At 38.4% G+C, this 21708-nt stretch overlaps 1 protein-coding gene across 3 annotated transcripts; it reads right to left on the bottom strand.

Moving 5' to 3' along the window:
• Positions 1-4008: 4008 nt before the first annotated feature.
• Positions 4009-21241, bottom strand: ssrp1a (structure specific recognition protein 1a). Of its 3 annotated transcripts, none has more exons than XM_041990490.1 (19): positions 21160-21241; positions 20383-20456; positions 19704-19889; positions 16605-16710; positions 16185-16378; positions 15963-16063; positions 14244-14373; positions 14040-14143; positions 13650-13778; positions 13346-13567; positions 10432-10504; positions 10314-10319; positions 8168-8300; positions 8035-8080; positions 7763-7895; positions 7480-7647; positions 5287-5384; positions 5018-5192; positions 4009-4501 (listed from the first exon to the last, which is right to left on the bottom strand). In XM_041990490.1, the coding sequence occupies exons 2-19, from the start codon at positions 20434-20436 to the stop codon at positions 4436-4438; spliced, it is 2124 nt and encodes a 707-aa protein (XP_041846424.1). In that variant the 5' UTR covers positions 20437-20456; positions 21160-21241; the 3' UTR covers positions 4009-4435. The 3 variants fall into 3 exon arrangements, with proteins under 3 accessions (XP_041846424.1, XP_041846425.1, XP_041846426.1); XM_041990491.1 differs by lacking the exon at positions 21160-21241 and adding an exon at positions 20687-20784; XM_041990492.1 differs by lacking the exon at positions 10314-10319.
• Between the last annotated feature and the right edge of the window lie 467 nt (positions 21242-21708).

The following is a 21708-nucleotide window of genomic DNA, read 5'->3' on the forward strand; positions in this document are numbered from 1 at the left end:
CTGAGATGTACATGCAGAGAAATGTACATGAACATGACCTACACAATATCTTGCCATATTTTGACATAAATTGAATTTATCCCCAGAAGAAATGTGGTTCTTCAGTTAGAATTCACAAGAAATAAAAATTGTCTTAAAATTGGAACTTTGTGATACAGCCCAAACTTTCTACAAATAAAGGGTTTAGATATCAGTGAACAGACACGATGAAATTATTAAAAAAATGAACATTATGATTGAGAAGTGCTGAAGTCGTGTAATAATTTTATGCCCGAGGTCTCTATAAAATATAAAACACATGACAAAATGATAGCAGTGCTTATATCAGTTCAGAGTGAATTGATTACAAAAGTTTAATTTCATGGCTCTTGTATTGATTGGTTTTTCCTTTTCATTGTCATTTAACATAATTTTTGCAGTTGTGTGTTTTTGTATAGTTGTGTTTACAGTCTTTCCACTTCCCATCTGTTCTATCTGTAGCACAGTTAAATTACCAAACATAAAAGAAATAAGCAAAAAGAAAAAACAAAGTAAAGGAACCATTTTATCATTGGCATTTTTTATGATATTAAGATGTGTGTTAAGATTTTGCTTTCTAATAATCCTATATGCCAATATTCTTCTTGAAATTAATGCCACACTTTACAGACATTCTATACAAGAGCTATGAAACTTAAATCTGAAAAGTTTATGGTTTCTTTCAAGTGGTGTAAAACAATTCAGAAAACGTCAGCACTTTAAATGCAGCCTCTCAGAAGTCTAAATGCTCAATGCATCACTATTAAATATAATTTTGTCACATTTCTGCACATCAACTATATAGAAATAGAAATCTGATTTTATACCCCACTGTAAGAGCTAAATGCACTGTATTAAATTGCACACTGTGGCATTACTGACAACTGTGCAATAATTACAACATACGATACAAGCTTTTCTCTATACACTAAGAAGGACCAGCAACATTATAGCCTCTTACATCAGTGAGATAATGTAATTCAGTGACAGTGTGTGTCTATGTGCACAGATATATGTACTTAGAAAGCATGTCATTTCTTAAATGGCTCCATTATGTTTGTGGTCAGTAAATGGTAACCTAATATAAGAAGCACATAAACACATGCTCTGGATGCACAAACTAGAAGACAAGCTTTTAGGCTGCAAACATCGTAACTGTAATGTTTATCACATTGGCATGGTGTTATCGCTTCTGTGATGGCCATTCATTCCATGAAACATATGAACATTAAATACAATAAATATGAATTCAAATGTAGATAGAGTGGAATATTTTGTTATACATTTGCTGGTGAAAAGGGAAATAATTGAAGTGATGCTTGTTTTATGACAGGAAGATTTCTATGTCAACCCACTCAGTTCTTTGACCACAACAGTGAAGACTGATTAATTTCTGCTTATGTCTGGGACCCAAATAATATGAGCAATAAACTAGTAAAAGCAACTTGTGCAATCAATAAGGGGGGTAATAATAAGGATGAATAAGGAGGCTCTAACTGACTGTTTGGGGTTCTAAACCTTTGCTGAAAAGTAAAGGTGTAAAAATACGTCTATCTACACCAATTCAATAATCAATGGTCCAATAGCATCCACCCAAAGTTAAAATAACTAAGTTGTAAAAATATCTTGGAAATAAATTGGAAATAAATTTGATAATAAATTTGGCAGTGGAAATAAAATTAACTCCTGTAAATATTTGAACTGATAGGGGACTTTACAACAAAGGCCTGATGATGTTAGCTGGAAGGAACTATGCAGGGGATGGGTAGGAACTTTAAGTAGGAACATTATAAACATAACAGAACATAAGTAAACTAAAACAACCAGAGCAGCCAACAAAAGTCAAACTGACTCAAGATTAAATTTAGAAACCAGAACACAGCTTTTATTACAGTGACTGGAGTTATTATGCAACTATTTTTTGTATATTTTCCAAATAATCCTTAAAATTAGCTAAAGACTGACCAGACGAATAGGTGTTACATATTAAAAATTCCCAGAAATGAACCATAATGATTCCTAACCCCTGACTGGACCACATGATTATGAAATTAACATTTCATAACAAAATTCAATCAAATCAAAATCGTATTCTTGCAGAATTTCCGACACTGTGAAACATCAAATCGTTAACTGTTGAATCAATCTTGACCAAACCTGTTATTTATACACCTCTAATATATTTTGCTCAGACCATTTCATTCCCTTAGATAAGTGATTCCTGACTTGTAGCATACCAGATGATGATTAACAGGTTATTTATTGGCATTTACATCACAAAAATAAAAACAGCTAAACCAAGCAACGGCCCCAAACTGCTGTTATTGCTCATCATAAACCTGAGAGTTCAATATCCGGTAATGTTTGGCTCTTAAAAGCTCCAAACCACCTACTTAGGCCTCAGCCTTCGGTTTAAAACCACTGTCTCTTTGAGCACCGCCCTTCCAAACCCTGCCTGGTTAAAAGAGCATCATGTGACAAAGTGTGCAGAAATCCCAGCGGAGTATCTTAAGTAAGCACTAAACGCTTGTGTTTGTGTTCTCTGACTAAATGTGGAGCATTAATAAGCTATGAAATGAGTATATAAAATCAAATTAAAATATTTTAAAAATTCAGTATTTTATTTGATTATTTATTATTTAATTATCTCTCTTTCGAAGAATTTCAACTTTTGGAAAGCTAGATTAAAAAAAATTAATGTAGAAATGAAATATTACTGTTACTTTTTTATCATTATATATTTGTTCATTCATTTTATAATTCCAAAAAATTAACATAAAATTTACTGTCCTAAATATTCCTCTGAGAATTTGCTCCATATTGACATGATGCCTTCATATAGTTGCAGCAGATTGGTCAGCTGAACATCCATGATGAGTTTGCAAATGTTAATTGCAAATTTTACCAGAGCTTTAAATTCATTCAATGGAACACGAGTTTTAAGTTGGAGTTCAGATTGTAATTTATTCCATGTGCTGAAAACCTAGATGCTTTCTTCCCAGTTCAGTTCATATGGGGACAACAAATTGCGAGTTCTAGATCAGATTGTGACTCATCTATCTTATCTAGATAACTGCCAGTCCATCTGCTGTAAACCCTAGAGATGGAAGCGGGTGAAAATCCCAGTAGATCGTGGGTTTCTGAAATACTCAGACCAACCTGTCTGGCACCATCATGCCAAATTTAAAGTCCTCTGCCTTCCCCATTCTGATGCTTAGCTCGAACATCAGCAAGTTGTCTTGACCATATCTACATGCATTAGGTTGCTGCAGTGTGATTGGATGATTTAACTACTTGTTGACACAAATCATGTTGATCAATATGTAAAGTTCCTGATGAAAAAATACATTCCAAGTATAAATCCCAAATGCTGAATCAGACTTTAACAAATTAAAAAATTGAGTTTCAGCAAGTAAACACTGCTTAAACATACCTACAAAATCTTTGTCAATTCAGCCCTATAGGCCACAGTCCTGCAGGGTTTCAATGTGTCCCTGCTCCAACACACCCAACTCAAATTAAAATGGATCAAACAGTCTATGAATTTCTTCACATTGATTCATTAGATTGAGTCAGGTGTGTCGGATCACTGCTGCCCTGGTAGGACCAAACTGAGTAGTCCTGCAATAGATACTCTAGTTGAGCGGTGGGGTCCTTGAGGATTAGTCTTGTTTCCCACAAATACCATTAGATCCCATCAGATTGGTAGCTGGGAAGTATGGGGGGGTGGCTGAACACCTCAGACTCTTGTCATGCTCTCTGAGTGCCTTCTGAGCAGTTTCTTCAGGGACCACTGATGATCTGCTGGGGGAGGCTGCTGCCATATTGGGGTGGTAAACTGGTCTGCAAATGCTTGGAAAGTTATGCGTCTCATGTTTTGGGTTCAGTTTCTTTTACAAACTACACACAAGCAAACATCATGCAAATGGTTGGTGGTCCTAAAAGAAAAAAGGAAAAAAAAAAAAACAAAAACAAAAAACACACCAGAAAAACAAAGCGAAGATTTATTGAAAATCATTTACCTCATACTGAAAACATAAAACTTCAAAACACAAAAATGGCTGTTTTTAAAAAGAACTACCTGGGAGGAACAAAACTCTGCTACTCCTTACGTTCAACATGAATCAGCTATTTACTCCTACAAACCCCAGCATTATTCATCTAACAACAAATCTCAAGAGTTGGATGGTAAAACCATGAAAACAGTTAAATGGCAGATCCCATCAATTCACTGAGCTGTCAGTAGCAGACCTGCTCAAATAACCCATAAGAGCTGAGTTTCCAGATTGGTCAACATTTGAGTTTGTACTCTTAAAACAAAACATGTTGAAGAAAGATACAACTCAAAGTTTGCTGGAAATCAACAGTGTATAAATGGTTGGTCCTTGGTTTGTGTGTATAATCTGTAAGTGTTTGTTTAGTCAGAATCTTCCTCTGAGCTGGCAGGCGTAGACACAGCTGCTTCCTCCTCATCATCCGATTTCTGCAAGAAAAAAATGTATATTGAAAAGAACAACCGTTTTATCAACAAGATGCTTTAATATGAGAAGGTGAAAACTGTTGTTAATTTTTAAAATGTTTGTTTTAAGTTAACATTCATGCTTCAAATAAAGAAGCATTTTTCTAAACCTCACTGTTTACAATAATTTAAGCAACCAACCACGTCTATGTGTACTGATCAAGAGACAATCATTAAAATGTATTAAGATGAGCTGCTGAAAGTGACACTGTAAAAATCGGGGTGCACCTAAATTTTTTGCAAGTGCACACAAATTAAAAAGGTAGGCGCACCAGTGGAACCAATGCAAAACATTAGGCTGGAAAAACATCGGTCTGCATGTCGAGATGCATGCATGTATGTATGCATGTATGTATGTATAACGCACAATTTACACTGACTACAGGGAGTGTTGTGTATCTGTGGTGAAAAGAACCATGCAGACAAGGTGATAACAGCTTCAGCTGGTCTCACTGTGACATTTATCATCACAGGTTTTACCTTCTTCCTCTTGGACTTGCTCTTACGGTCAGAGTCTGAGGAACTCTCCTCGCTGGTCTCGATGAACTCTCGGCTCTTGAAGCTGTCGTTACCTCCTCCACGCTCCCTATCCTTGTCTGCGCCAGCAGACTTTCTCTTCTTTTCATCTTTTTTGCCTCCAGACTTTTTGCTTTCCCTAATGGGTGAAAGGGAAAAAAGTCAGATAATAAAAAACAGGCATAAATGAGAAAAACAGATAAAAAAAAACAACTTCTGTGTTGCAGTCTTACTTCTTGGAACTTGAAGCTGACCCTCCTCCGCTCTCTTTGTACTCCTTCTTTGCTTTGTCATACTGCCTCTTTGCTTCCCCTGCCTTTGTTTCCCACTCCTGAAAGAAACAAAACCTCAAGATTGACTTTCAGTTTACCACAATGTTGTTCTGCAATGGAAGAATTTAGTGTCCCTGTGGCCAGAGTAGAATTTGAATGATTAATGCAAAAAAAAAATCAACCCAATCCTTAGAAATCTGAACGATTAAACTGAGTTTACACACTACCGGAGCTCCGTAGAGATGACACAGCAAAACATTTAGGGTAGGGGTGTGTGTATGTATGTGTGTGTGTGTAATATATTTATGTAGAAAAGTGATGTTCGGCGCAGTTTAAGTTTTTGCATTTTTTCCTTTTGCTATAGCGGCATTTGATTTTTCATACGAGGAAAGCCTGTAGAAAATGTTTTCAATTGAAATTACTCTGGAAAAAAGTGCATATAGAGCCATAAGAAATAAATGCAACAGATCTGAACAGACTTTTTTTATTTTTTTTATTTAATGATTAATGTTGTTTTATAGACAAGAATATGTGTGCAATAAGTTCATTTAAAAAGGTTTTTAATAAACATTGAACCAGTCTGGACCTCAGCTTGTTAGTTTTTTCTTTTGGCCAGCTGTGTGTTTGACTTTGACACCCGTACTCTACCTGAAAGACCATTTCAATGTCTTTTTTGTTGTTTTGGTAAAGTTCAGTGCAAAAAAACATTTTATGAAAAAATCGTGCCAGAGAATTGTGATCTCAATTCTGAGCAAAAAAAATCACGATTCACATTTTTTTTCCTGAATTGTTCAGCCCTAAAATATACGGTTGGTCCCTCGTTAATCGTGGGAGTTACGCTCTAAAAATAACCCGCAATAGGCGAAATCTGCTAAGTAGTCAGCTTTATTTTTTACAATTATTTTAGATGTTTTAAGGCTGTAAAGCCCCTCAATACACACTTTATACACTTCTCTAAGACAGGCATTAACATTATCACACTTTTCTCTCTTGTTTAAACACCCTCAAAGTTCAAGCCACCATAGAAAAATAAGCCCAGTATTATAGAATGAAACCGCAGGGCACAGAACACAACACGCTATAAAAAAAAGAAAATTTTTTTTTAAAAAAAGCAAAAAAAAAAAAAAAAAAAGCATGGAAACCTGCACAAAAAGAAAAAAAAATTCCACGAAAGGTGAACACTGTTATTGCGAGAGACCACTGTGTGTATGTGTGTGTCTGTATATATATATATATATATATATATATATATACACACAAACAGTCTGTATGTACAATGTAAACATTGAATAAATTAAACTTTAAAACTTCAAAATCAATAATAATCAAAATAAGACACACATAACTTGTCTCAAAAAGACCCGGGGTAAGACCTACAACAAATGACAGTGAAACTGATTTGTGCCTCACGGATAAGGTTTTTTGAGGGGCTGCATTATGAGCCCATCAATACACTCTCTTTTCTACTCTGTATTATATATATTTTACACATCTCCTATTTATTCGCAGGCATTGTCACTATTGCTATGTCAAGTGAAGTAGAGCGTGTATGTGGGTAGGGGCTTGCTGGTGTTACACCAAAATCTGTGACCCATCAAAATCGGTGACAACAGAATCAGGGGGGCTTCATAACAAACAGGACAAGCCCAAATAAGCAACTAAACTCAGGTAAACAAGCCCCAAAACCCACAACTGACCATATTTCCAAGAGACTTAACAGAAAAGCAAACCCAAAGTCACCGATAACAAGCTGATTTAGCAACTCTGCTGCCCTTCTCAAGGCAGTTGTCTTTATCCCTGCTATGTTTGACCTAGCTGGCAGTTCACCGCGGCACCGGGAGCCTCACACACTGATTGGCTGAGTGCATCACGTGGGATGGCTTACCTCACATGCTTCTGGTCCGCATGTTTCCTGACCACTACTGTGAAGACTGCAAAAGTTGCACCAGTTAAAGTAAAAACACCCCATCAGATTTTATGTTTTAACTCTGGGTCCATATGGGACAGGTTCTGGGTCTGGCTCGTGGTCCGCTTGTTAGTGACCTCTGATTTAGGGTATTCTCTAATGATTCAGTATGAAAAGGAAATATTTTAGCACTGTCATTTGATGTGAAATAAAAAGATTGGTTTGAGCCACAGAAGAATCTCCCTCACCTCCTTCTCAGCTTTGCTGAGCTGTCTCCACATCTCTCCAGCCTTCTTTGAGATCTCTGTGATGGAGATGCCAGGGTTCTCCGACTTGATTCGCTCTCGACTGTTGTTCAGCCAAAGCATGTAGGCACTCATCGGCCTCTTTGGACCACCAGTATCCTTCTGCTTCTTCTACTCAGGTTGAAAATATGCAAGGTGTGTAATTATACAGGTTTATATACAGTAAAATCTGTTTAAAGTACTTTAAATCCTAATATTCCTTTTTACCCTACAACTGGTTTCTCACCTCTTTGCGTGGCTTTCTCTCCTTTTTCTCTTTCACCACTTTGGCTTTTTTGGCTTTTTTCTTCTTTGCGCTTTCATCTTCACTTTCGTTTCCTTCTTCACTGCTGTCGCTTGCCGTGGCGTTGCTGTCGTATCTGATGAAAAGACAGAAGCAGGGACAGTTATACTGAAACAATTCAGATGGAAAAGAACAGTTACAAGCGTTTTTAGCTCAAATTTGAAAACCTGGTTAATAGAGTAAATAGATCTAAATTTGAGGAAAAAGCCACTTACTCTTCTGCAATGTCATCATCTTCCTCTCCGGGGTTGAACGACTCATCTAGAAAAACAAAAAAAATCCTTGCTCAGACTCGACTGATCTCCTGAAGATGCCCTCGACCTTTTTCTTTCTAAAATTATTACTCACCGCTTCCACCATCTGATTCATCGCTGTCATTGCCCTCTTCTCTGATCTTGCCCTCAGCCTTCATCCTCTCTAGATAGGCATCATGCTGGTCTTCATCTGAATCGCTGTACTCGTCGATGTTGCCCTTCATGCCCTGAAAGCACACTGCAGTTAACAAATCCCCACCTCAAAACAACAAAACCCATAATGCACAACTTCAAAGAGGGGGACTGAATCAAGGCACTCAGGACTGTAATTAACCAGAACCAGAATTAATCGTTAGATTAGGAAAAAATGCAGTTCCCACTTGTACAGAGTATCATTTTCACCAGCCCAAAATATTCCATTTACAGTAATGTGAGTTTAAATGATTGCTTAACAATGATGACATCTCTGTCTCAGCCACAACATGAGCTACAAATGCACAACAGTCTGGTCTCTTGATGTGCAAGATGGAGGCAGATTAACACATGTGTATCACACTTTTTCGCTGCTGGATTCAGGGAAGTCTACATGTGCTCACAGCTATTTGCACCATTGTTCAATTGTGCATTGCATTAAAAAAGCTGTTGCTCCAAAATGAGAATAAACAACTTGTTTGATAATTAAAATCAGCGTCAAAGAGCTCTGTATTAGGGCTGCAAGTAATGACTATTCTGATGGTCGATTAGTCACCGACTATTAAAACGACTAGTCGACCAATCGGATTATGTATCTCATGATTATTATAAATGGATCTTATTTCACTTTCAGCTTTGAAATTTTACATAAGGTTGTTAAGCCTGACGTGCCTCCTCTTTAAATGTTCGAGCATTGCAGACGTACTTCCGTGGTACACAAGGTGTGCTTTACAAATCTCACATGTATTTAATTTATTTTGTAAGTTTAATGTGAAGTTATCCCAGACTTTTAACATTTTTCGCCGCTGTTTTCTTACCTAGTCCGCCACCACATTTTCCCCTGGCGGACTTCACTGCGCATGTGCAACTCTCAGCAGAGATTAAAAAAGAAGACGATGTCTCACTCTGTATTTTTTTCCCCTCTTTGCGCATGTGCAACTCTCAGCAGATTTGGATTGGAAGACGATGTCTCACTCAGTAGGTTTTTTTTTTTATTGCTGACAATAGTCGACGGCTAATGTTGACTATTGTCGACAATGTCGACTAATCGTTGCAGCCCTACTCCGTATGTTTGAGTGCTGGGTCAGAACTGAATGTTATCCAAAGCAAAACAGTGTCATGCTAGTTCAAAAACTTCAGCCTGAGTTATTATAAGATCCACAACTGAAACTTACTCAAAAACAAACACCTAAACGCTTCAGTATTTTGGTGTATTACACACTAAAAAAAATATATATATATATATATATATATATATATATATATATATATATATATATATATATATATGATGTGTTTAATATTCATTTTATTATTATTATTATTATTCTATTTTATTAGGAAATTGTGAAGAGTTTGGTTTGTTGTAATATCTTCCTCTTAGGAAAGTAAAAATACCACAGCAGAACCTTGTGGCTTGCAACCGTGTTGTAACATCATTGAGACCACAATCCAGCCAGTTTCATCCTGTTCCCCATTGTCTTTCCCATTTTCATACATCAATATCCATGTCTGCCAGTGGACAGCCAAGTCCCGTCAGGGAGGCTGCCATTAAAACACTAACAGGAAATGTAGAACAGCTCCATTCATTCTCACTGACTTCCTCTGCACACCCCATCACCATGACAACAGATGGCCTTGCTGCTAGCATAACTAAGTGGGTATTTGATTTTTTGGACATGTCAGCAAAATATTTCAAGCGGCGAAACCCGTGCTTAAGCATCTGTCATGAAAACAACTGTTTTGAGAGTTAAAGAACAGCAAAAGCCCCCAGGTAGCACATTAGTCAGCATGATGCAAACACACATACACACAGTTATTGGTCATCAGTCACACACTGCCGCACCGAACAAATGTCCCATAATTAGCCCTACATCACTTAAGACTGATCAGGTTCAACACAAAATGCATTGGTAACACAAAACCAAATCAAGATTATTGGACACCATCCATGTAACACACACCAGCAGCACGCCATGCAATCAGAATCACTCCACAGCAGTAAGAATCAAGAGCCTTATCCACACGACGCCCGTGACCATACCCACCTTCTTCTACAAGGGTACATGTACAGACACACAAGAGAGGGGCAACAGGCATCAATGTCTATAACTTGTGTAGTTTTTCTTTTATAAATTGGGATGTGTTAAATAAAGACTAGTTTACCTCTTTGAACCCTCTGTTCTTGATGTTGAGCTTCTTGGCGTTAACAAAGTCAAACAGTTTTCCATACTCCTCTCTGGAGGAACATAAGAAAAATGAGGGTGATTTATATTAACATGAAATTCATTAAAGATGTTTAGTGTTTAAATGGCGCTATAGGAAGTACAATATGAGAGAATATTAAAAGACCGAAAAGTGTTTAACAGAGGATGTCTGTCAGTGCTTGTTGGCATCATTTTACATCTTTGTTAGTGAGATTAGCGGAGGTAACAGAAAAAAGCCAAGACAAGAAATTCATGTTGATCTGCTTCAGTTAGCATTAACTGTTATACAAAAAGAAAACCCTAACCCTAAAAAAAGAGAAATGTAAAGAGTATTATACTGCCAAAAGAATTAGAGGAATCTGTGCTGTATCTTTTGCCTGCAAAAAACATTTATAGTGTATCCATGCACCTTAAACTTTTTCACATTTTGCCACCTTACAACCGCAAGCTTAAAGGATTTATTTTTATTGAGATTTTATGTGATTGATCAACACAAAGTAGCACATAATTGTGAAGTGGAATGAAAATGATTTTATGCAAATAGAAATCTGAAAAATGTGGTGTGCATTTGTATTCAGCCCCCCTGCGTCAAAACTTTGTAGTCACCTTTCGCTGAAATTACAGCTGCAAGTCTTTTGTGGTATGTTTCCACCAGCTTTGCACATTAAGATATTGACATTTTTGCCCGTTCTTCTTTGCAAAATAGCTTAAGCTCAGCCAGATTGGATGGAGAGCATCTGAACAACAATTTTCTAGTCTTGCCACAGATGCTCAATGGGAGTGCAGTCTCTTCCCAGTCTCAAGTCTTTTCCAGCCTCCAACAGGTTTTCTTCCAGGATTGCCTTGTATTTAGCTCCATTTATTTTTCCATCAACTCTAACCAGCTACCCTGTCCCTGCTGAAGAAAAGCATCCACACAACATGATGCTGCCACCACCGTGTTTTGCTGTGGGGATGGTGTGTTCAGGGTGATGAGCAGTGTTAGTTTTCCGCCACACATAGCACTTTGCATTTAGGTCAAAAAGTTCAAGTTTGGTCTCATCTGACCAAAGCACCTTTTTCCACATGTTTGCGGTGTCCCCTACATGGCTTGTTGCAAACTGCAAGCAGGACTTCTTATGCCTTTCTTTCAACAATGGCTTTCTTCTTGCCACTCTTCCATAAAGAAAAGATTTGTGGAGTGCATGACTTAAAGTTGTCCTGTGGACAGATTCTCCCATTTGAGCTGTAGATATCTGCAACTCCTCCAGAGTGACCATGGGCCTCTTAAGCCTGGTACACACATAACAATTTCCCTGTCCAATTATCATTTGGTCTGTGGTGTGTTATGAGACGATTTGTACTAATAATCCGCTCCGAAAGGGGTCGTAGTCGACAACTGGGAACATTGAACATGTTTAATATTTCAGCGCCGATTTGTGAGGAACGCCGACGACTTGGGCATTGTGACTGCTTGGATGGTGATGTGGTACGGAATGAAGCCGATCAGAGAGCGAGCTGGCTGGCGAACAAGGAAGTAAATAAAGTCCGTGTTCACGCCGTGTCCAGTATGTTTTTTGTTTTTTTTTCAGTTCTGGCTTTTTTTGTTTTTCTGTTAGTCCCAAGACCACCATCATTCCCTTGTCCTACGTATCCTCTTCCATGCTGTGTTTTCCGATTGTTACTCTGATTCTTCTTCTTCGTTTCTTGCCAGTTGTTGCTATGGTTGTTCTTCTATGTTTCAACCTTTGTTCGGCTTGGAGGACTAGATTGTAGATGAATTGCTGGACAGCATCGTTATGTCTGTGCTGTTCTGTGATTACATTTTCAGAGCACACCACACACAGTGCGATCTAAACTGATTTTTTTATCTTCACGTGTGAGGTCTCAAGCAGATAAAAATATCTCATAAGATTAAACAAAATGTGTACCAGGCTTTAGCTGCTTCTCTGAGCAGTGCTCTCCTAGCACGCTCTGTCGGTTTAGGTGGAGGGCCATGTCTTGGTAGGTTTGCAGTTGTGCCATGCTTTATCCATTTTTGGATGATGGATTGAACAGTACTCCTTGAGATGTTCAAAGCTTGGGATTTTTTTTTATAACCTAAACCTACTTTAAGCTTCTCCACAACTTTATTCCTGACATGTCTGGTGAGTTCCTTGGTCTTCACGATGTTGTTCTCTAACAAACCACCAAGGCCTTTAAAGAACATGTGTATTTATACTGTGAGTAAATTACACACAGGTGGACTCAATTTACTAATTAGGTGACTTCTGAAGGCAGTTGATTGCACTGCATTATATTCAGGGGTATTAGACTACAAGGGGCTAAATACAAGTGCACACCACACTTTTCAGATTTATATTCATTTACATTTTTGAATACTATGTATTATTTTTGTTCCACTTCCCAATTATGTGCTACTTTGTGTTGGTCTATTACATAAAATCTCAACAAAATATATTCAAGTTTGTTGTAAGGTCACAAAATGTGAAAAAGTTCAAGGGGTATGGATACTTTCTCAAGGCACTGTAGTACATAATGAATAGAAACATCCGGCATCACAGCCTCAGCACTGTTAAGCAGCTGGAATCCTCCAACAGACAATAATGGACAACATTCTTCTCCTAATGCGCCAGTCATGATGATCATCACCCTGTTCCAACTTGACTGAGATGTATTGCTGTCATCAAAGTCAAAATGAGATAATATTTCCATGACACAGTAAAATGTCACAGTTTCAGTATCTGCTATGTTGATTATGATCCATCATGACAGAAATATGGGTTCACATGCAGTAAAATCCTTAAATAGTGGGGATTCAATATGTTTTGTTTGGGGTTTGATAGCAAAAGAATAATAGTTACATCTGACTAAAGAGTGTGTGGCAATGTCACCTCTCAATGCTGCTGAAAGTGTACTGGTTTCCCTGCTTGGTCTCAATCTCAAAGTCAAAGGAACGTGTTGTGGTGGTGCCTCTGGCAAAGTTGACGCAGGAGATTTCCTCAAAACGCAGGTGGACGGGGGGCTTGTGGACATAGATGAAGCCTCTCTCCAGAGGATAGAGGAGGCCTGAAGATGCCTTATAGGAACAGGTGATGCACTGAGCTCCAGAATGACTGAAGATTACAAAAATAGAGGAAAGTTTAATCAGAAATTATTTATTAGGAAATAAAATACTTGTGTGAATAAGATACCAACCCTTGGAAGTTTCCAGGTACAGTGATCTTGCGGTTGACCAGGGCCTTCATCACCCTGCTGACCATCTCATAAAGAGACCCTGACATATTTTTGCTGAGTTTTCCTTCAAAGCGCCGCTCCACATCCTCCCTGTTACACACAGAAGATGACAAGATTTAAGCTCAAAGGTAACACATCTCTGGGACCTGTGTGCAGCTATGCAACCATTGCTGATGCTTTTATAAATGCATTAAAATGTTTTTTCCGTTCTCTAGTTCCCCCTAGTGGATTAATGCTTTATAACAACTCAGAGTGCGGCATCATTAAGCTGTTAGTTCAGGGGGGAAAAAGCAGCCCATAGTCCACAGCAGCTCATAGACATCAAGGCCTCCTCTATTATCACATACTTACTCGCTCATGTTGAGGGTAAGGTTAATGTCCTCTTCTTTAGAGAAGAGCAGAATGAGAAAGTGATAACGTGTCTGACCCTGCTTGATGGGAGGATCCAGACTGATCTATGACAAAAAATGAAAAAGTAATGAACAAAATTACACTTAGATTTAGTTAAACACAGTTATAAATGAAATGCCAGAAAAGGCAGGTTTGTTCACTCACCACGAAGAACATCTGCCTCTGATCCTTGTGTGGCAGGAGGAAGAGACGGAGGACGGTGGTGTAGGGAATCTTGTAGTCAAAAGTCTTACCATGCAGGTGAAGAAATGTCGGGTAGATACGAATGTCATACCTGAAAGAAGTAAAAACATAAATGAAAGGAGGGTTGGACCATCTGTAGAAAATAGAGGTAAAACAGATCTAGTTATTGCCAAAGGTCAGTCATCCTGTTGTCACTCTATGGCATTATCAAACATCTTCTACAAATACAAAGATCTAATAATACTTTTAAAAACATGGCTTTGTTTCAGGTTTGCCTGATGCTTCTAAATCAGGTATACCCTTTTCCTCTGCAGATCAGGCTGGAGAATTGGTGCCACAACAGCTTATCTTGATGCTCCCATTAATAGTTGTATACATTTCTATTTTGTTTAGCAGAATTCTGAAAAACTAAAATATCCTTGGATGCAAACCCAACCAAGTACACAATCTGCATCTTTCCACTTAAAGACCACATGCAAAAAAACCCTTTCCATGCTATAAGACAGTGATGACCCACCCTAAAATGACAAAAATGTTTAATTTATTAAGGTGAAGGAGGGTCTAGCATATGTCATTTCATCAGCATGTAGTGATATATAAAATGTTTTGCATGTGTGTGAAAAACAACACAACGGTCAACAATTCCCTGTGTATTTCTCCATGTTATTTAATTTAAAACATATACATAAGACAACCTTAAGAAGGCTAGTGATCTCAAACTATGAAAAGAAAGAAAAAATCATACATGTGAAATTTTTGTCACTACTTTCTCACAGTAACAGATAGCACAGTATGAAAAAACACACCAGGATCGACTTTAGATAAGGTCGCCCACAGACGTGACATGTGGTGTAAAAGTAAAATTAGGTTGTCCGGTTAGTACGCAAACCACTTTACCACCTCAGCATGCATTTCTCTGCATGTACGTCTTAGAAGACGATTGAATTTGTATTTAAGTCTGAGTTCATTATAATGCAGGTACACATTCTGATGGCTATCAGAAATTGTGACCTAGATCACCCCTCTAATAGTCTGAACTCTTCTAACATAACATCCGATATTGTGGACAGCTGTGAGATTCAGGAGGGCTTCATAACAGGAGCAGGACAAACCCAAATAAGCAACTACACTCAGAAAAAAAATAAGCCCCAAAACCCGCAATTGACCATATTTGCAAGAGACTTAACAGAAAAATAAGCCTGAAGTCGATGATAACAGGCAGATTTAGCAACTCTGTTGCCTTTCTCCGGAGCAGTCGTCTTTATCCCTGCTATGTTTGATCTAGCTAGCAGTTTACCGCCTCGCCGGGAGCCTCACACCCTGACTGGCTGAGTGCATCACGTGGGATAGCTTACCTCACATGCAATTGGTCCGCATGTTTCCTGACCACTTAATGTAAAGATTGCAAAAGTTGCGCCAATTAAAGTAATAGCACCGTGTCAGATTTCATATTTTAACTCTGGGTCCATATGGGACAGGTTCTGGGTCTGGATCCGGACCGCGGTCCGCTAGTTAGTGACCTCTGGTCTAGAATGAACTTCTGTTTTTGGCAAACTTGCCTAGACATGGAAATTACTTCAAACATATTTCATATTTTCTAAAATTGTATGTGAACCACGTATGTAAGATAAAAAAAAACATATGTGGTTGACTATGTTGTTTTTGAATATTATCGTTTACCTTCCTCTAGGCGTGAGACACTGCAGCTCCTTGAAGATACACACAGCATCTCCTGTGGCCTGGATCACATCAGCCTTAGACAACACGTTCTGGGCAAATGCCTGAAGCAAAAATAATAATAATAATACCCATAAATTATAACTAATACCAATAATAATAAAAACAAAATATACTTGCACTTCATGAAATTAACAGCTGGTGAAGTAGACCATGCTTCCTAACCTCCACAGGGTCTTGTCTTTCATCAGCTTGGCTGGGCGGGACGTAGAATCGGACCTCCATTAGAGAGACCTCTGTGTCGTCATTCTGATGAAACTCCAAGGTGACTTCGTTCTTCCCTGTAGCACACTGGGAAACGTTGGACAGCGGAATTTCGAACGCTGTGTTGTCATTAATGTCGAACGATAAAAGTGGCCCTGTAATGAAAGGAGAGTGAAGACAATGAATCAGTCATACCTGAACTTCTAATCATGACTGAACATCCTAATCATCATCCTACACATCAGCTTTTTAGTATATAATAGAAACTCTGAACGAATAAGAAAGCATGTTCAGTAATTAGAGCAAACTTGTTTTCCCTTATTTATTAATGCAAAATACAGTCCTTTTGTGATCCTGTAAAACAGCTTGGTGAATTTTTACCTGAAAACTTGGCTGTTCCCCAGTTCCAGCCCTTCACACACATGTCCTTTTCTGTCAACTCCACTTTGTAGTTAGCCTTGAAAAACTCTGAAATCTTCTCAAAGTCCTGGTAAGTGACAAAGACCGTAAAAAAAGTGAGGAGACATGAAGGGAGGTGTGATAATGGGTTGAGAGGAGAGAAAGTGATGAAAACAACAAAGAGAGAAAAGGGTAAAAGCAGTAAAAGCACCAGACCTGCATGGGTCAAGCTCATAAAGACGCCACCTGAGAAGAAGGGATGTGGGGATAATTGATCGCAACTGTAACTACTCCACTTGGAAACACAGGAGGTGAATGTAATCCATCCACTCTAAACCCCCCACCACCCAAACACCACACCAGCACTGACAATCAGCCCGTTTATTTATCCTGCAGGCCCGCTTACAACTGGACTCATGCACAGCGACAAACACATGTTCAACGAGACACACACACACACGTGTGCGCACACACGCACACTGTAAAGGTAGTACAAACACATGTGGAAGTGATTGTGGTGTGGGTGTGTACAGAGTACAACAAGAGTCTGTGGGAAAGCAAATTTATGCACCTGGATATCTGCCTGTCCTTAAGGTTATTACAGCCAATTAGAGCCCAGAAAGTCTATGTGTGAATGTGGGAGTCTGTCTCTGTGTGTGTGTTTGTGTGTGCGCATGAACATTAATCAGCATGTCTGTTGACCTGGATTAAGAAACTGTTTTGATAGCAGAGCAAGGGGAGGGTGGATGTGTTAATGCATAAAATCAGTTTGTACAGATTGTTGTTGCATAGCTCATTTAATACAAATAAACACTGACTCCATCTCTAAGACACACATACATACACACATCCCATGTGACCACTTTGTCTGTCTTCTATTAGTAAAATTTTCAAATGTTATATGCACACACATACACAAAACTTCTCCCACTTGGTTAACAATGTCAAAGGTTTGTAATATGTCAAAAAGCTTTTATGTATCTGGACATTCAAAAAGAAAAGTTTGATCTCATCTCTCCAAAAGAACGCAGCTTCAGCCTGAAGTTCTTCATATGAACGCACATTCTCAGTTTAGATCAGTGTGTCTTAATGCTGGCCCTCAGGGCCCACTGCCCTGCATGTTTTAGATGTTTTCATACATTAATACACCTGACTCAAATGACTAGCTCGTTAGTAGGCCTGCAAAGAGCTTGGAGTTGTAAAGAACTAAAACATGTAGGGCAGTGGTCCCCGAGGACCAGGATTAAGACACACTAGATTAGACAGAAGTACAGTAGAAAAAAACAAAAAAAACAAAAAACATTCAGTGTTCTATTGTATTATCATCAATACGATAATAGCTGCAAATAGTCAGAAAACACAAGAGTATGCAAGTGTAACTACACTGTCTGAAAACTATGCGGTTTTAATACGGCACTAAACTCAAAAAATGATTATTCACTCGTTCTCTATTCTGCTTAGTCCAGTTCAGGGTTGTGGGAAAGCCGGAGACACTCACTCCTAGAGAGAATTAAGAGCGACCATTTACAAATAAAAATACAAATAATACAAATACAAAAAGTAACAATACAAACACTTAGTTATAATGAAACATTTATGCAATTTAACAAAAAAAAAATTTCGGAAAATGACTACGACAAATTTAAAAACCCATTTTTTCTTTGTAAATACTTCCTATTGCCATTTATTAAAGACAAAAGAATATTTATTATTCAATCAACCAATTGATAAACTAAATCAATATAACACTTCCAACACCATGCTCACAATGCACAGTGATGTTTCAGACTACTTACAGTGCAAATATACAACAATCAGACACAAAATTAAAACCACCCTAATGATATATGTAGATCCAACTGTGACATGGGGTTGTGCATCTGGCACCGAGAGGTTTGCAGAGGATCTTTTAGGGGTCTGTGAACTGTTGGTTGGGGCCTCATTGGCTGAGCTTCTGGCTTTCATGGTGTATCCCTGAGATACTAGATCGGGTGAGATCTCAGAAGTCTGAAGCCCAGTGGGTGATCCCAAAGATTTAACCAAGTTGTGGTTTTGTTATACAGCTAAGTTTAGGCAGGTGGGATCCAAGTTTTCGACACAGAACAGGCCATTTTTTAGAAGATAATACATGTTCCTCACTTCACCTGGCAATAGGTTTAGTGTTGACGCTGTTCTTTGTAAAAGGAAGATGACTCTCCACCCCCCCGATCCTCCTGATGACAATTACAGGTCAGCTATATAACAGACTCTCTGGCAAAGATTCCCGCTTTCCTCAAAGACATTTCACAGGGACAGATGATTCAAGAGAGGCTGATCTGCACGCCAGCAGCTAAACCTCCAGCCAATTCTCAATTACCGGCACTAACTATGGGATAATAAACAATGACATCACAGCCAGCGCTTCAGGACAAGAGGATCCATCTCTCCCCCCCAAAAATATGCTGATTAACCCCAAGAGATGTTTACAAAATCCAGGTTATACCCACTTCTCCACCCCAGTATTACACGTGCATGTTGACATTCCTCATTCACTCAGAGCAGCAGGGAAAAGAACATAAAAAAAAAAAAAAAAAAAAAAAAAAAAACACCCATGCAGTTTTTTCCCTCCTTGTGTATTTCCTGAGCCAAGTTGTTTCATGGACTTATATAAACACTGACTCACAAGAACCGATGATTACACTGTTTATAGAACACACATGTTAGTACTGGTTTCCCTCATTAATCCCATTAAGCTTTGAGGTGAAGAGCAGACTCATTCACAGAGTTCTGACAGAAATCCACACTCTCAAGTGGTGGCATTTTCGCAAGATGGTAATGTTTTTCTGTGGAAATGTCAAGCAGGGAGTGGAAGTTGTTTATAAGTGGCCCCCTATGCTTGCGTTACACTCTTTGCCATAAACAAAGCGCTGACTAAACCAGCAGTGTGTCGGCCCGAAATATTCCACTGTGTAAAAACATAAGAGTAGCATCAGGCAGAGCTTTCAGAGCCTGTTCAGCTGCTTAAGAAATTAAGTGTAAGACTACAACTTTATGAGACACACAACTCTATAATGACGCCTGACAGGCTTGCGCTCAACTCACCGTGTCCCTGAAGCCATCATATTTGTATACGTGGCCCGTGCTGGTACCAAGTTTGATGCCGTGACCTAAACACACTCGCCTCCACTGAGCCAGGCTGAGATCAGTAGCCGCGATGCTGTCCACCTTCCCCGTCTTGCTGCTCTTATAAACCACATTTTGTTTGCTGAAACGCAGTCGCCCATCATTCTGTAGTTAGAAAAAGAAAACTTGTGTAAAAGTCTTGGGATCTGAAGCCTCAAGAGTTACTCTGTGCACAGTGGATGAGAAGTCAACTAGTGGATTAGTTGACAAAAACTCTTTTTGCCCCTTGTCTCTTCTAAATTATAAAACTTGTAATTTTATTTTGTTTACAGTGAGGATAAAAAGCAGTATGATAAATATAGTTTATTTGTTTCTGATATTTTAAAATGACTACTTTAGGCATTTATCTGCAGTGTACCCAATAATAAAATATAGCACTTAAAAGTAATGATTGTGAAAGAAAGGTCCTGAATTGACTGGTGACCATCCTCATTTTAAAACAACTGCTTCACTAAAAAGGCCTACAAACATAATCCCAGTAAACACAAAAGAGATTGCTTAAAGAACATTAACTACACTCATGAGCTGCATTAGGAACGCCCACTTCAAACAAATATTGAAAAATAGATAATATAAAAAGGATGATGAAGATACTAACCCATGAACCTTTGACTTCCTGGTAGATATCGTTGAACTCCAGCGTGTCTCCCATGTTAGGCGATGACTGATGCTCTGCAGGCAGATAGATGAAACATCAAATGAATGCATCCAGAGATATACTTAACATAATCTTTCTGGGTACTGCTGATGTGCGTTTGGTCTCTGGAAACAATTAATAAAAACAGGATAGTCAGACACAAAGTGACGAAGATACTAGCTGATGTACATATTATTACAGCTAATACACTTTTACAGTTTTGTTTCGTGAAATCGATCAATATCAGTTTCAGACATAAATTTACCTTGCAAGTTACTAACGAAAAAATGTGACCGCTGATAAGAGTAAAATCAAGACAGTTTAGGTTTCCAATGCTACTTTCCAGCTGTATCAAACCTATTAGTAAAGCTGAGCCTCAGTTTCTTGGTGCTAACTACAAATAAAATCCGTGCTCCGCACTCACAATAGCTAAGCTAAGGTAGAGTATGAAACGTGCGCTTGTTTTTAAATAGCAAACTTTGACTAAGGTTCTAGTCTACAAGTAGAACACGGAGTGTACTACAACACCACCCTATCAAGACACAGTCTACATTAAATAGAGCGCATCGAAAGAGGTAGGCCAGTTAGAGAAAAGCAAGTGATGTTTAGGGTTTATTTAGCTAACGAAAACGCTCCAAATAACAAACATATGCACCCACTCTACCGCTTTATGACATATATTCGTTAAATAGTTTCTAATTACATTATAAACTGCATTACGAAAACTAAAAGTCTTACTGTCACTGAGATGTGTAGCTTCGCCTTTTTCCCGCGTGTAGCATCAGGAGCTAGCGGTACGTCACAGGAAACACTCTGGGGCGTCTGTAATTACTTCCGGTTGGTCAAATTAATTATTTCTTTTTATTATAAACACCTTTAAAAGAAAGAAAAAATACATCAGGACATGTCAGAAGCAACTCTCTGTGTGGTAGTTAAATTATTAAAATGCTGTTGCTAAGTCCAGTATGAAATCTAAAAGTTGTTGCGCAGTCTGCGCAGGGCAGAGCTAACTGCAGTTACCACTAATCACCACAAGGTGGCACGCAACACATCTAATGAAACTCAAGTGAGTCAAAGTTGTGGGTTTTTATGTAATGAAATAGTATTAAACACAGAGTGCAACAAAGAACGTCTAGTTTATTTTTAATTGTTTGCTAATTATATTTAAGTGTATATAATCATAACCCCAATCCTAATAGATATTTAATTTTAAAATATAGCGACAAGTATATCTCTCAAGTAAGTAAGGCTCTGGATCAGATTAACCTTCTGAAGTAAGTTTGTTGT

The sequence above is a fragment of the Melanotaenia boesemani genome, chromosome 7 (genome assembly GCF_017639745.1).
Source record: "Melanotaenia boesemani isolate fMelBoe1 chromosome 7, fMelBoe1.pri, whole genome shotgun sequence".
Classification (NCBI taxonomy): Eukaryota; Metazoa; Chordata; class Actinopteri; order Atheriniformes; family Melanotaeniidae; genus Melanotaenia; species Melanotaenia boesemani.